The sequence below is a fragment of the Equus caballus genome, chromosome X (assembly GCF_041296265.1).
Source record: "Equus caballus isolate H_3958 breed thoroughbred chromosome X, TB-T2T, whole genome shotgun sequence".
NCBI lineage: Eukaryota > Metazoa > Chordata > Mammalia > Perissodactyla > Equidae > Equus > Equus caballus.
In genome coordinates, this window is record NC_091715.1 from 40,439,321 (window position 1) to 40,455,054 (window position 15,734).

At 53.6% G+C, this 15,734-nt stretch overlaps 1 protein-coding gene across 7 annotated transcripts; it reads right to left on the minus strand.

Annotated features, from left to right (window-relative positions):
- Nucleotides 1-10: 10 nt before the first annotated feature.
- FOXP3 (forkhead box P3) lies at nucleotides 11-15,641 on the minus strand. 7 transcript variants are annotated; one of them, XM_070256598.1, is made up of 13 exons: nucleotides 15,495-15,641; nucleotides 13,838-15,346; nucleotides 6,946-7,174; nucleotides 6,316-6,420; nucleotides 6,087-6,225; nucleotides 5,595-5,682; nucleotides 5,421-5,525; nucleotides 4,464-4,551; nucleotides 4,199-4,279; nucleotides 3,307-3,457; nucleotides 2,553-2,629; nucleotides 1,177-1,278; nucleotides 97-988 (listed from the first exon to the last, which is right to left on the minus strand). In XM_070256598.1, exons 3-13 carry the CDS (start codon nucleotides 7,150-7,152, stop codon nucleotides 839-841), a joined length of 1,293 nt encoding a protein of 430 aa, XP_070112699.1. In that variant the 5' UTR covers nucleotides 7,153-7,174; nucleotides 13,838-15,346; nucleotides 15,495-15,641; the 3' UTR covers nucleotides 97-838. The 7 variants fall into 7 exon arrangements, with proteins under 7 accessions (NP_001156744.1, XP_070112699.1, XP_070112698.1 ...); XM_070256597.1 differs by having other exon boundaries at nucleotides 2,553-2,632; XM_023633195.2 differs by having other exon boundaries at nucleotides 13,722-15,346.
- Between the last annotated feature and the right edge of the window lie 93 nt (nucleotides 15,642-15,734).

Sequence of the window (15,734 nt, forward strand, 5' to 3'; positions counted from 1 at the left end):
GTCTAAGCTGAGCCATGGCTAGGGACACAGGGCAGGGGCGGGGGGTGGGTGGCGTTTGAGCCTCGGTACATTTTGGTGAGTCAGTGTGTGTGGCCATGCATGTCCGTGTGGGACTCAGGAGACCCGCTGGGGCGCTGTGTGGGTGTGCGTGTGTGCAAGATGCACAGGTGAGTTCTCAAGGGCCGTGTGACTGAGCATATGTGTTAGGAGCTGCGTGAGACTGTGCGTGACTGGTATGTGTCTGCATGGCTTTCTGGGACCTGAGATCCTGTAGGTACTGAGGCTGCTTCTGCACGGGTGTCTGGGCATGGCCTGTGTGACACTGCACCTGTGGGCCCAGAGGCTGGCTGGGGGTGTGTGCTTTGGGGTATGTAGGTTGACAAGACTGTGTTCAGGCATGATTGTCTGTGTGATTATGCAGATTTGAGGTCATCTGAGTGTACCAAGGCAGGCTCTTTGTGTTTTGGAGTTTGTATTGAGTCCAAGCGACAGGATTGTGACCATCTGTGTGTCTTTTCCAGCCCCAAGATCATCTGTGAGAGTGACTGAGGCAGGCTGTGTGTGTGGTTGGTTGTGAAAGCTCATTTTGGCTGGAGAGCCCATCGCAGGAGGCTGGGCCAGGGGTGTAGGGCTGGGGCCCCTCTGAGCAGCCTTGGTGCAGAGCATATGATCCAGGAGGGTGGTCAGCTGGGGAGCGGGGTCCCCGGCAGGCAAGACAGTGTGCACCTCACTTCTTGGTCCCTGCGGGCAGGTCCAGGGCCTATCACCCCTGCCCCCTGCCACTTCCATCCCCCAATTTGGCCCCTGTCCTTCCTTCCTTCTTTCCTTGGTTTCGAGGTCAGGGGCCAGGTGTGGGGTTGGAACACCTGCTGGGCCTCTGGCTCCTCTTCTTGCGGAACTCGAACTCATCCACGGTCCACACAGCCCCCTTCTCACTCTCCACCCGCACGAAGCACTTGTGCAGGCTCAGGTTGTGGCGGATGGCATTCTGTGGAGGGAGGGCCAGCCGGCCGGGGGCGGGGGGAGCGGGCGGGCAGTCATGCTCTGAGGTCAGCAGTCCTCACCAAAACCCGACCTCCTGCCCCCTCCCAACATGCCTACAAGCCCAGCCCCAGGCCCAGCACCCTGGTGGCATCTGAGGCCCTCCCAGCCACTGCCACTTCCAGAGGAGCTCACCTTCCAGGTGGCAGGGTGGTTTCTGAAGAAGGCGAACATGCGTGTGAACCAGTGATAGATCTCGTTGAGTGTCCGCTGCTTCTCAGGAGCCTCCAGGATGGCCTGGGGGTTAGGGGGTGTGGGGTAAGGGGAGCCGCTCTCCCAAAGTTGGGCTGAGAGGGGCAGTGGCCCACCCTGGGCCATCTGACATGGGGTGGAATTGTGGGGGCAGGGGAAGGGAGAGAGGGAGATGATGTGGGGTCAGAGACAGGGTTAGAAGTGGGGTGAAGATGGGGGCAGGAGGGGGTTAGGTAAAGGATCAGGGTTGAGGTTGGAGTGGGGTCTGGTTAAGGGTTGGCGCTGGAGTTAGGTTACAGGTCTGGGATAGAGTTGGAGTTGGGGTTCTTTGTAGGGGTGACATTTCAGGGTTTGGGAAGTTAAGGGCCAGGAGTGGGATGAAGTTAAGGATTTGGAAGGGGTAAAGGACCAGGCAGAGTTCAAGGGGAGGGAAGGGATTGGTTAAAGGTCAGGCTAGGGATGGACTGGGGTGAGTTGAGGGTCGAGGGATGGGATGGCATTAGGTCAGGAGTCAGAGATGGGCCTAGTTATCTAGCTACTTTATGTGTCAAGGATGTGGTTAGGTTCAGGGTCAATAATGAAGTTAGCTGTGGCGAAGTGGAAGTTAGCTGTGTGTAGTCATTAAGGGGCACGGCTAGGGCTAGGTGTGGAGTGAGGCCAAGGGTCAGTCCCCATTGGATTTGTGTGGATTTAAGAATGGGGTTAAATCCAGGGTCAGCGATTATGGCTGCCATGAGGTTTTGGGTCAGGATGGGCCTTGGTAGGGGAATCTGTGGCATCGTGTAGGCCTAGGATGAAGGTCCGGGCAGCCTCTAGTGATGGTTCTGGGAAGGCATTTGGGAGATTCAGATGAAGGAGTTGGGATGGGGTGAGGTTAAGGGCCAGGTGTTACAAGGAAGGGGTTAGGGATGGAGTCCCGCTGGGGGATGTGTTGACATAGTGGGGTATGTCGGGGCTGGGGAAGGAGTTAGGATAATACCTGGGGTGGGTTTAGGGCCAGGGGAAGAAATGAGGTTCGTTTTTGGGCTATTTATAGGTCTGGGAGAGGGTTAAGTATGGGGTTGAGATGGACTTCAGGAAAGGGGTGGGTTTAGAGCCAGAATTTGGCTTGCACTGGCCTGGATGGTGGTTTCGGTTTGGGTTCAAGGGTAGGTCTTGGGTGAAGCCAGCACGGGGGATCACATCTGAAGCTACGGGTTTGTTCATGAAGGAGCCTGCCCTGGGGGTGCTCAGCGGGGGCGGGGTGGGTGGGAGTTTGGGAGGCAGGTCCCCACCCCTTCTTTCTCTTCCTTCTCCTCATCCTGAGCTGCCCTGCTTACCCAGCGGATGAGAGTGGCATAGGTGAAAGGGGGCCGCATGTTGTGGAACTTGAAGTAGTCCATGTTGTGGAAGAACTCTGCTGGGGTGGGCGGGGAGAATCAGGCCCCATCCGGGAGCTCCTCGCTCCCTCCCCCGCCCTCCACTCTACAGCATCCTGTCTGCACGCCTGAAATCCCACCCTTAACACCAGTTTCCATGATCACGGGTACTGTTTGCTGAGCACTTGACATAAATTGTATCATTTACTCTGCACCCCTTCCACAAAAATGGGGCTTGTTTTCCCTGAGGTTTAGAAGAAGTGAAGTAACTTGCACACCAAAGGGATGTAACTGGTTAAGTGGCAGAGCCAGGATGACACTCAAGGGTCCTGATCCCTGTTAAGCCAATAGCGTAGGCCTTGCAGGCAGTAGGAGACTCATGAGCTCGGGTGAATCACCCCACTTTTCCTGGGGGAAGGAAGGGAGAATCCCTGGGAATTACTTAGCTAGTTCCCTCCCTTCTGATGGCCAAATGGAATAGCTGAAGCCCAGAGTAAGTGAGCCCCAATCCCCAGGGGAGACAGCTGAGACCATAATGGGGCCTTGCAGGCCATGGAAATCCTGAGAGGAAGCTTTTGCAAGCAGATGTGTTGTTCCCAAAGGCTGGGTGGCAGTGGTGGGGAAGAGCAGTATGGAGCTCCTTTCTGTCCACCCCTCACTCCCAGTGCCCATTAGGGGCTCGGGGGGCATGACGTAGTGCACGGACCAGCCTTACCCGGGAATGTGCTGTTTCCGTGGCTGCCCCAGAGGTGCCTCCGCACAGCAAACAGGCCATCTGGGGCCTCCTGGGGGCTGGGCCAGGCTGGGACAGCGGTGCCCGGAGTGCCAGTGGCTGCGAGGCGGCAGGAGCCCTTGTCAGATGATGCCTGAGTGAGAAGGGAGAAGCTGGTGACCCAGAGGCTTAAACTTTCCACTTTAATTTTAAATAAGTAAAGTGTTTTTAAAAGCCGGGTTGCCCTGCTCTCAATTCCAGTCTGATGTGGAATCCCATGAAGCAGCACAAGCCATATTTATTAGAGTGCGGGTGTGGACACTAGCGTGTGAGGGCACCGGTGCTGGGGCCATGAGCTGGGGCCGAACTTGGCTCCTCTACTACCCAACTGTGACCTTGGCAAAATCACCGAAGCCTCCCTGGCCTCCATTTTGCTCGTCTGCGAACTGGGGGCGATAATAATACCTACCTCACGGTGGCCTCACGAGGATTAAATAAGTTAACATGAGCCAAGTGCTCAGCAGTGGTGCCTGGCCCCCAGGCCGGCTTCGTGGGCGTGTGACCTGTGCAGTCGCACAGGGCCCTGCACTTTGTTTAATGCTCTGCGGACCTTATCTTGAAATCTGAGGCCTGCATTTTCGTTTTGCACTGGGTCCTGTGAGTTATGTAGCTGGTCCTGCCAACGGCGCATGATCTACATTCAGTATCTTTGGCTATTTGCTATTGCTTTGAAAAGTCAAAATTGCATTGTTTCGGGATCTTAGGGTCAGAGGGTTTGTAAGTGGAGGGGGACAGATTCCCAGGTCTAGGTGCAAGGATAGGTCCCCTGCCCCCTGCAGGGCCCCTCCCCTGCCCCCCAGTAGTCTGTGCCACCCACCGGCCTGGGGTGGCTCACCGCAGACGGAGCCTTGGTCAGGGCCATCTTCCCAGCCAGGTGGGCCTGCATAGCGCCCAGCTTCTCCTTCTCCAGCACCAGCTGTGAAGACAGGCACAAAGTGAGGCCTCAGCTTGGCCTTGTCTGCCACATCTTTGCCCAGGCCATGGCCTTCCCTGGGAGTACCCTGCCCCCTCCCTTCCTTTATGCCAGCCCCCATCCTGGAGGAGCTTGGCTCCTGGCACAGGGTGGACATGAGGTTCACCATCTCCCCCCACCATGTCACCTGCTGCTCCAGAGACTGCACCACCTCCCTCTGGAGGAGACACTGCGCCCTGCCCTTCTCATCCAGGAGATGGTCCGCCTGGCAGTGCCTGAGGAGGGGAAGATTCCAAGCAGGTGACCACGGTGGGCCTGGCCTCTTGGCTCAGTGTTCTGAGTGGGGAGGGCCTGACCCTCTGGGAGGTCCCTCCTCAGAGTCTCAGCCTCCCTCCCCTCTCTCTACCTTGGTCTCCCTCTTGCACCTGTCATTCCTTCAACACATGCTACTTGACGTCTACTGTGTGCCAGGCCTGAGCTTGCCACGTGAGCCTGGCCAGGGTGTTGGAGATGTTGTGGGAAGGGTGGTGAGCTGAGAGTGGGCCAGGTAGGAAAGGCATTCCAGGTAGAGGGGACAGCCTGAGCAAAGGCCTGGTGGTGACACTGATAGTTGGGTGTGGTTGGAGAAGGGGTGTGTGTGTGTGTGTGTGTGTGTGTGTATAATGGGGCTGAGGGGAGGCAGCAACAGCCATTGTGAGGAGTTGGGACTTTGGGGATCAGTAAAATCAGGCTGGTGTGTTGGCATGAGGGGTAGCAGGGCAAAGCAGTTAGGAATGCGGATTCTAGAGCCTGGCTGCCTGGGTTCAAATCCCAGCTCTGTTGCTTAGGAACAGGGTGATCTTGATCAAGACACTTAGCCTCTTTGGCCCCAGTTTCTTTGTCTGTAAAATGGAGGTAAATAATAGTACACCTCTATTATTATGCCCCAGTATACAGATGAGTAAACCGAGGACCAGAGAAGCTAAGTAACTTGCCTGAGGTCACACAGCCGGTGAGTGATAGAGCAGGGATTTGAACCTGCAGTCTCAGCTTTTGCCTCTTTCATTTTACTACCTATCGGAATGAGGCCTGAGTGGAGACCTGCACCCCAGATCTCCCACAAACTGGGGACTCCCCCAGACTGGAATGGGCTTAGCCCACTCACTTGAGGAAGTCCTCTGGCTCCTCGAAGACCTTCTCGCATCCAGGCCACTTGCAGACGCCATTTGCCAGCAGTGAGTAAGAGCCCTGGGGCATGGTCGAAAGGGTGCTGGGGGGACAGAGGGTGTCAGGGGCGGGGATGGCAGGGTGGGAGTCCTTCCCAGCCCTGCCCGCTCACCTGTCTTTCCTGGGTGCACTGGGGCTTGGGAAGGTGCAGAGCAGTGCTGGTTCCCTGGACACCCATTCCACACTGGCCACGTTGATCCCTGCAGGTGGGGACAGGGCACTTCTGGGGACTGTGGGCCAGGCTCTGGAGCTCAGTTCACAAGGCCTATCCTTTTTAGTTTCCCACCCCCGTGAGCCTCGCAGGCCCTGACTCCCAGGGGGCTCTGTTGTCCCTAACATCCAAGGCTTCTGGTGGAGCAGTTCAAAGACTGCCATTTGTTAGTGCTGACATTTTGACTAACTTTGCAAAGATCTGCAGTTCTGTGAGTTTGACATTCTGCATCTTTAAGGTTCTGAGCCTGACATTTTTTGGAGGTTGGAGTTTCCAAGATGATAAGAACTGACGCCTCTGACCTCCTGAGGGCCACGATTCAGCAGCCTACACTGCTCCCGTGCAAGGACTCGGGGCTCTGGGGTTCTGTGGAGCTGCGGGGTGTGGTGTTACCAGGTGGCAGGCCGGGCCGGGCCTTGAGGGAGAAGACCCCGGTGGCAGCAGTGGGTGGTGGAAGGCTGATCATAGCTGGGCTGTCCAGTGGGCGCACCTGCAGCACTGGGGTCCGGGCATGGGTGTCCACCGTTGAGAGCTGGGGGCACATGTGGGCCATGGTTCAGCCTGGCCCCCCTCACCAGTTCTCCCATCTGCTCCATCCTCCCTGCCCATTCAGGGTCAGTACCTGGTGCATGAAGTGTGGCCTGTCCTGGAGGAGTGCCTGCAAGTGGGGTGAGGGACCCAGCCGTGCTCCGGAGGGTGCCACCATGACTAGAGGCACTGTGGGCAGCTGGGGGGAGAAGGCAGGCAGGTGAGATGCCATCTTCCTCCTCACTGTTCTACATGGCTAATTCATCCACTCCTCACCACAACCCCATGTGGCAGGTACTATGACTATCCTCATTTTACATATGTGGAAACTGAGGCTCAGAGAGATCGACTGATTTTTTCAAGATTAAACAGCTAGTATGTGGCAGAGCTGGCCTCAACCCTGTCACCTCACCTCCTTGGGCCCCAGTCCTCTCCTCTGTCACATGGGGATGGGGACACATGGCCGTGCCCGCGGGACCATGAAAGGGTCTCCTCTCCTGAGACAGGGATTGGGAGGTCGAGGAGAGCCTCGAATCTCTGAGACCTGCTAAGTGGGGACTTTCTTGGCCCTGTGACATCTGCATAAGTCACAGACTTGCCTGGGACCCAGAAAACCACTTCCTGTGCCCCAGCCGGGCCCCCCGCCCAGTGCCACAGTAAAGGTCGGCACCTGTAGGCCCAGGTACCCCACCCTGCCTGCCCCATCCTGGGCCCTGGGCCTCACCTGCAGCTGCGATGGTGGCACAGGGTTCAAGGAGGAGGAGGCATGGGCCCCACCTCGGAGGTCCCGACCCTGGAAGGCTGCCCCTGGGCCCTTGGCCCCCAGCAGGTCCGAGGCCTTTGGTGCAGCTCTCCAGCTGGGCGAAGTTCCTGGGGATGGGCCGAGCGCCAAGGAAGGGGCTGAGGGCTTGGCTGGCCTGGAGTTGGGCATTGGGTCCTTGTCCGAGGGCAGGCTGTGGGGACATAAGGGGAAGGAGTTACACATGTGCTGGGGGAGGGGTGAGAAATACTCAACCACTTGGATACCCCCTCTGATCAGAGCAGGCATTGGCTGGGGCATGTCCCAAAGGGCCCCACAGCTGGACCCCCAGCTCGAGTCCTGCACACACACACATTGGTGTCAGGAATACAGGGATGCGTGTTTCTCCATGCATGCCCCACGTGGAGACGTGCACGGGTCCAGCACATGGCTTGCCTGCGCATGCGGGTCCAGCCCTAGTGGGATGTGTCCTCCATGAGGGCAGTCGGGAATTCAGGGTGGTGTGCACGGCCTCAGCCAGAGCGGGTCTCAGCTCTTCTCCCCCACCACTTGAGGCTTGTCTCCAAGCCTCAGCCATCTGGTCCTCCCTGTACCCTGCACGGGCCACACAACCTTTGCTGATTCTGCTGGGGCTGGTCTCTGACTCTCCTGGTGGCAGTCTTTTACCTCAGTGACTTGGGCATATCTGGGAGTGGAGAGGGGCATGGACTCAAAAGTTCCCTTGGGCTGCCGTGAGCAGGACAGACTCTAGGAGGGCGAGGGCAGGAGCTGGGGTACTAGTGAGGACACTACGCAACAGTCCAGGCAAGCGACGGTGGTGGCACAGACCAGGATGGCGGCAGTGGAGGTGGTGAGAAGCGGGTGGATTCTGAGTGTTTTGAAGGTGGAGGAGAATTTGCTGGCAGCTTGGATGTGGGGGGTGAGAGAGGGAGGGTCAAGGTGACTTTTGGGTATTAGCCTGAACAGCTGGAAGGACAGAGCTGACATTACCTGAGATGGGGGAGATGGGGGGAGCAGAGTTGGGCGTGATGATCCACATGCAGAGGGACATGAAGAGTCTGGTGTTAAACATGCGGTTGGAAATGCCAAGTGGGCAGCTGAGTGCAGGAGTCGGGAGCTCAGATGGGGGCAGGGTCTGCTCATTGCTGGGCTCCTGCCCTGCACAGAGCTGGCATGGCAGGTGCCAGAGAGGAAGAGAGACAGGCTCTTGAGCCAGGGCCTGTGGGAGCTCCTCGACTCAGCCTACACCAGAGTTCACCCCAATCTCTGCTCCCCAGGCCTGACTCATGCTATTTGCTCATGCTATTTGCCCTGCCTGGAATGCCTGCTCTTCCTCTTCCCCTATCCAGACAGCCCTCCATAATGGCTCCAGGCCCCTCTGCTGAGCCCCAGAACCTTACACTCCCCATTGGGCAGGGCTTCGCTTTCTCCGAATCCTGTAATCCCCAGCTAGAGATGGAAGGTACTGCCTAATCCAACCTCCATTTTATTGAAGGGAACATCCAGCTGCACAGTCCCATGGTGACTTGAGAGCTCCACTTCTTTCCCCAGAAAGCGTGCGTGTGTGCACATTTCACAAGCCATCTGCTATGGGGCTGTGTGTGTGTGCGCGCGCGCGCGTAACTCCCCACCCCACCTCACCCCACTGCACTGAGTTGGACACACAGCTGCTGATAGCAGCCTGGGGGAGCACAAGGAGGGTTCTGGGGGATCAACGCTCCTTCCTTTCTTTGCTGGCAGCTCATGGGGTTGTCAGAGCTGTGGTGCTGAGGGAGGAGGGTGTGAGAATCCAGGTATTAACCTCAGTCTCTCGGGGGGGAGCCCGCATCTATGGAGGCTTAGAACAAGGGCCTGAGAGAATGTCGGTGACTGTGAGGAGGTGAGTGAATGAATGAAGGTAGAGACCGGGGTGATGCTTCTACAAGCCAAGGAACGTCCGATTGCCAGCAAACCATCAGAAGCTAGGAGAGGCACGGACAGATTCTCTCTCGTGGCACTAGAAGAAACCAGCCCTGCTGACATCTTGATCTAGGACTTCTGGCCTCCAGAACTGTGAGACAATAAATTTCTGTTGTTTAAACCCCCTGGTTTGTGGCACTTTGTTACAGAGGTCTGAGTAAAGTAAGATGGATTTGGGTGAGTGAGTGGATGTTTTCCATCACTGTAGCCTGGCCCACATGTCTGGCCTGTGGTCACTTCTGAAGCTGCCTGGACACTTGGCGAGAGCTTATAAGAAACGTCCTCCCCAAACACATCTGGAACAGCCTGACTCAGGGAAGCACAGATACATTCTCAGAAAGGGGACGTGGATATGGTCTGTCTGGTGGTGGGGTACCTGGAGGGCTGGGCTGGGCAGCCGGCTTCCTGCACTGTCTGTTGGGGCGTCCCTTTCTGACTGTTTCTCAGAAGCTGCATGGAGGATGTTTCTGGGACACAGATTGTGTTTTCCTATCGGGGTCTGCATCTGGGCCCTGTTGTCACAGCCCCCGACTTCCCCAGATTTTTCCGCCATTGACGTCATGGCGGCCGGATGCGCTGGGCTTCATCGGCACCAAGGAGGAAGAGAAAGGGGCAGACACCCCACCCCACAGGTTTCGTTCCGAGAATTGGCTGGCCCGTCCTGCAGCCAGCTTGGCCCAGGTGGGGTGATGTGGGTGCTGGCGGATGTGGTGAGTGACGTCCATCTGGCCACCATGACAAGCCCTGGGCCCTGTAGACCTGGCCCTTCTTGGGCCATGGAGATACCCAAGGTTTGATGCTTAGGGAGTGCCATGCAGACCCCACAGATACTGGGACCCTCAGGGTCTTCAAATTGTACTAGGCCAGAAGCTCAGAATCATAGAACGTTATTTCTTAGATTCAAAGGATCCCAGAATCTCAAACCCACAGATTCTGTGGGGCCCGTGGGTCCAACTTCTCACTAGTGAAGGCCAATGTCCCTGGTGTCCAAACTCACTGGAACTCCCTGAAGGACTGGAGGCTCACTACTCATAGTGCCTCGTGCCTACCAGGCCTGGAATTGCAGCAAGCCTGCCCTCAGCCTTCCTCATAAGTTCTGTGAAGGCAGGAGGGTCAGAACCCTTCTACTTTCTCCACCCTGGGGGCAGGCTCTGCCACTCACTAGCTGCAACTCTCCTCAGGCTCATTTGTGCATTGGGATTGTAATGGTACCCATCTTCCAAAGTTAATGCACATGAGACACTTAGCAAAACGCTAGTGATCGGCAAATGGACACCTGCAGGGCCTCGGTCTCCCTGTCTATTCTGGGACAATATTCCCAAACTCACAGCCACTCCGCCAGAGATGGGGAGGGAAGCACGGGGAGGTAGAGGCTGGCGTGCCTTCAGCTAGGGCCTCGTGGCAGGGAGCAGGAAAAGCCCTGGCTTTTGCCGGTAGAGAGCCCACCACCAGGCTCTCTGGAGGGGCCCTGGGATAGAGGTTTTCAGGGACCAATGCCAGCTCTGGGGACACAGCTGAGCTCTGTCCACAGCCAGACCCACAGCCAGACTGACTGACTTATGTCCCTCCAGTATCACTGCCCTCTGCCCACGAGGCCTCCTAACCCATGGGGCCCTGGGACCGCACCCAGCCTAGCTCTTGTGAGGCTGGGCTGCACACCATGACCGTGGATCCTCCTGCCCGAGTGAGGGTCCAACCTGTGAGAAGGCAGAAGCCTCCCTCATGGGGCCTGAGGCATAAACTGAGGCCCACAACAGGGAGAGAGACAGAGCCAGGGTCCCACCAAGAATCCTCAGGTCTGAGCTTGGGTCTCAACTCTGCCACTGTATCTCTGTGAGGCCTTGGGAGAGGCCCTCACATCCATCTCTGGGCCTCAGTTTGCCCCTTTGTACGCTGGGGAGGGGAGAGGTGTGGAGTAGATGAGGGCCAGGGCCCTTCGGCTCTGCGTCTGGGTGAGTTGTTAGATGTCTGCAGGGCTTCAAGTTGACAACTGCCCCTCTATCCAGGGGACTGGCTGAGAGACAGGGATACATAGAGTCAAAGAGAGACAGAAATAGAGAGAGATAGACATAGGGGAACAGAGAGACACAGAGAACAAGAGAGACAGGGATGGGATAGACATGAGGTGGGACAGAGATAGACACACAGAGTGACAAAGAGAATGAGAGAGACGCTGAGAGAAGGAGAGACAGAGTAACGGGGGAGCGGTGGAGAGGGACTCATAGGAGCAGAAAGTCATAGAAGTACACACAAAGTGGGAGACAGAGATGAGGGAAACAGAGAAAGAACAAGAGAGACAGAAACAACACCACAAGTAGAGAGGAGGGTGGGGGAGAGACAGAGAGAGACAGAGAGACAGAGAGGCCCCAAATAAGAATAGTCGATGGTCTTTGGCTGGAAGAACTGATGCTGCCTGAAATAACGAGGAACGACAAAGGGCAAGATGCCTGGGGCCTCAGCCGGCTGGCTGGCAGACGGGCACTACATTGTATTGCAAAGCAACAATCAGCCAAGCAGTGTGGCCCTGGTACGAGAACAGACACTGAGGGACAGAGCAGAATAGAAAGCTCAATCGCGTTTGTGATGAATGTGGCATTTCAAACTGGGGGATGGTGGAGGATAGAGTGTTAAACAAATGTTTCTGGGATAATTAAGGGAAAAATAAAGTTATTGAATGAATAATCAGTCCATTTTCCCACCAACCCCTCCCTGCCCAGTTCGAAATGTCACCATCATCATATACCTTAAAATAAATTTCAGATCTATTAAAGAGATAAATAATAATATCTAATACTGATCTTGGGTTTATTGTATGCCAGGCCCTATGCTAAGCACTTAACATGGTTAATAGATTTAATCCTTATAACCACCCTTTGAAGTAGGTACTATTATAAGCATCACAGTACATATGAGGAAATGGAGGTACAGAGAGGTTAAATGCCTGGCTAAAAATCACACAGATGGCTTGGGGTAGGCTGGGTTTGTCCCAGACAGTCTGGCTCCAGTACCCACACTCTTAACCTCTACACTAAATGGAAAAAATGAAGCCATAAAAGAGATCAGAAGCCAACAGGGGTGAACATTTATCTCATTTTCAAGTGGGAAAAGACTTTCTAAGCACAAAACCAGAGACAGTAACCACAGAAGAAAAGACTAACCTATTTGACTATATAAAAACATCATAAGCATCACAAAACACCGTAAACAAATACAAAAAGCAAATGATGAATTGGGGGAAAATATTTGCTATATATGTATGGCTGATGGAAGGTTAATATCTTTTCTAAATAAAGAGCTGTGACAAATCAATAAGAAAAAATATGAACACCTTATTAGGACTAAGGACATGATCAGACAACTAAAAAAAAGCACATATGGTCAATAAACAATATAAGTAATCAAAGAATTCAAGTTTCCACAATGTAATATTTTTTTCTTACCTGTTATGTTGAGAAGGGATTAAAAAATGATAATACCCACCCAGGGTTAGCTTGAGTAGAAGGAGCATAAAACAGGACAACCTTTTGGAAGAGCAATTTGCAGAGAGGGTCAGAAACCTTAAAAATGCACATACCCTTTGCCCCAGCAACTCCATTTTCAGGAGTCCAAGGAACAAAGCAGGGATGATTACGGGGAAAAACTAGAAACGACCCGAATATCCAATAATCGGCACTTGGTTCGAACCAATCATGGTTCATGCCACTGTGAGGAGTCTTGACAGCCATGAATGATCATATGTTGAAACAATTTTTAGTGATCTACAAACATGCTCCTATTAATTGAATAAAGCAGAAACAAAATCAACAGATAGCATGATTCTAATCTGGTTAAAAAAAATACTAAGAGCACTTGCTAAGCCTACAGAGACAAGCTCGCCCTAGTCCTGAACAGCCCGCTCTGGTCCTGGATGTGGACTCTGGCCACACACACACACACACACATGAGGTCCTGGGGGTAGGATCACACAGCTAAATCACGACTGACAAACGCATGACGTGCCCCCAGAAGGGTCTCTTATGCGGTGCAAGTACAAATTCAGTTAAGCGTTCAGCCTGACCCAACAGCTCACAGTCCTCCTCCGATCAGAGCAAACAGAATTGATGCTCAGTCTTGCAAAATGTAAATGTCCTCATTGACGTTACTGAACACACTATTATTAAGCTCCAACTGTGTATAAAGCTCTGTGCTGGATGCTGGATGAGAAGGCAGGAGGGGAAGGCAAGACGAGAGCAGGAGAGACGGTGAGAGAAAGACGGGGAAAGGAGATAAACAGTGTTTGGTCAAGGTGGAGGAGACAGAGAAAGACAGAGGATTGAGTCTGAGTGCCAGGGAAACAGACAAGGAAAGAGAGGGGCAGAGAAACATGGAAGGACTGAGACAGGGCGCGCAGAAGCAGAGAGAATGGGAGATATTGAGGGAGAAGAGATGAAGAGATGCGAGAGATGTAGTTGAAATTTCCAGTTACTCCTGGGCAGTGTTTCAAGTTGTTCAAAGCTCTGAAATTCATAAAGACTGGAAGTTGACCTATTTTAAAAATCCTACCCATCTACATCTCAATCAATTTATTTAACTTTGCCTCCGCCCAAGCATTGATTAAGTACTTTACCTGTCAGTCTTCTGGCATTTATTATTATTATTATAAAAGACACCTTACCTGACCGGGACCACAGTAGCTGCGTGCGCCTGGACTGTACCGGAGGGCCCCTGACCCTCCAGTGCCTACCTCACTGCCATCTCTTCCATTGGACCTGCATCTGGTGGGGGAGAGCGGGGACACTCACCTTCGTGAAGTGGACTGACAGAAAAGGATCAGCCTGGCTTGTGGGAAACTGTCACATATCAAAAACAACTTTGCTTTTATACCGAGAAGAAAAACCACGGTGTGGAAGCCACAGACCTCTCTCTTCTAATAATCCAATTTTTTTTTTCGATCAGTGTGTGCGCTGATAATCACGGGGTGGGGGGGGTTCTCATAGTTCTCTCTCTCTCTCTCTCTCTCGCTCTTGCTCTGTTTCTCCTCTTCTTGATTATGAGACTTAAACGGAAATTTTGAAATTTTGGGTTTTTTCTTTGCCCTTTACGAGTCATCTGAAAATATGATTTCTTCCCCTCACCACAGAGGTGAGAGGTATCAATGAGATAACAGGTTCATGAGAAACCACAGGTTTTTAAACAAAAGTGTGTAGAGTTAGGAAAAAAAAAAAAAAAAAAACAAGGGAAAAGAACTTAAATAAATCACAGGGGCGTCCCAGGCAGGCAGAGACCACTCTGTGAGGGAGAGGATATTTGCGGGTCTCTGGGGAAAGAAAGAGCAGCACTGAGGCCCTATGCGTGGATGAGAAATACCAGGGAAAGACAAGGAATAGGGTTGAGTTTCCAGTGGCTTTGCCCTGCGCCATGCCTCAGTTTCCCCTTAGGTGGAATTGATATGGTCATCACGGCTCTTACTGGCCAGGGAAGGGGAGCTCTGGACACTCTTGCAACACATCTTCCCACAGAGGGTGAGGGGCAGGGAAGTTACTTCATGCAGAAAAAAGCAGGGAGTGCCTCCCCCCACCCCAATTCACAGAATCGAGGTCTGTGAATCACTGGCTCCCAGAATCCACTGAACAGCACTGAGGGAGAAAAGTTTCACCTCATCATGTCTTAGGGCCTGAGAGCGCTAACCCCAAGACCACCCTACAGGGAAGGTCCCAACCAGGTCCCCAGTATTAATGCTTCCATCCTCATGAAGCCCAGAGGCCCACTAGGATCCCAACGCTCTCAGAGTCAGGGGCACCATGGCCTGATGCTTCTGAGGCCCTCAGCCTTTGCAGTTTTCTACTTCAAAAAATCCCAGTTTCCAAATATCTGCCATCATCCCTGTAGCTGCTATTTATCTCAAATTTTCCACGTGTCAGACGCAGTGCTGGATGCTTCTCACAAACGATCACGTTCAATCCTCACCACAGCCCCGTGAGGTCCATCTTGTCATCGTGGCCGTCATACAGATGGGAAAACAGAGGCACAAAGTAGTCGAGCAACTTGCCCAAGATCACAGAGCTGGCGAGTGGGGGGCCTGCCTTCCTTGGCACCGGGCTTTGAAACCCCCAAGTTTCCCTGAGCCCAGTGTTCTCAGGTTTTAAATTCTAGGATGCAATGACAGGGAGGTTCTGAGATTTGGAGATTCTTCTGGGGGCTTGAAGCTTGTGAGGTTTTAAGGTTGTCCAAGAATTAGCGATTGCATTTCCTCTCCTCAGCGGGCACCCCCTCCAACCAATGGTCAACAGAGGAGACTAGCCCCCAGGGGCTTCTCCTGACAGGCCACGGTCGAGACTCTCAGGGTCTGGCTCCCCAGTGCTCTGCATGGCCCAGGGTTCTGTCATCCAGGGTCCAGTCCGACCCCTCTGCAAGACTGGCTTCAGGCCTAGGGAAGAGAAATTGGAAACGGCTATTTATTCACATGATACAAACTTAGTAGCCAAGACCCACCCCTTCACTCCTTTGCCTTTTTCCTCCCCCCACCTCCCAAGCCCTCAAAAAAAGGAGAGCCTCTTTCCTCAAGTCAGACTTACCTTTCTGGAAGAGCCCAGAGAGGGCCTGATGGCCTGGCTTTGTGAAGACAAGAAAAAAAAGAAAAAAAAAAAAGGTGAATAGAAAAAAAAAGACCTAAAAAAAAATCAGCCAACAACAACAATTTAAAAAAAAAAACCAACCCTCCCTACCATTAGTTCAAAACAAAACTTTTGCTCGTTGAGGCTTCTGAGTTGGTGGGACATGTCGGAGACCCAAAAATGCTCTGTGAGTGCCAGGCA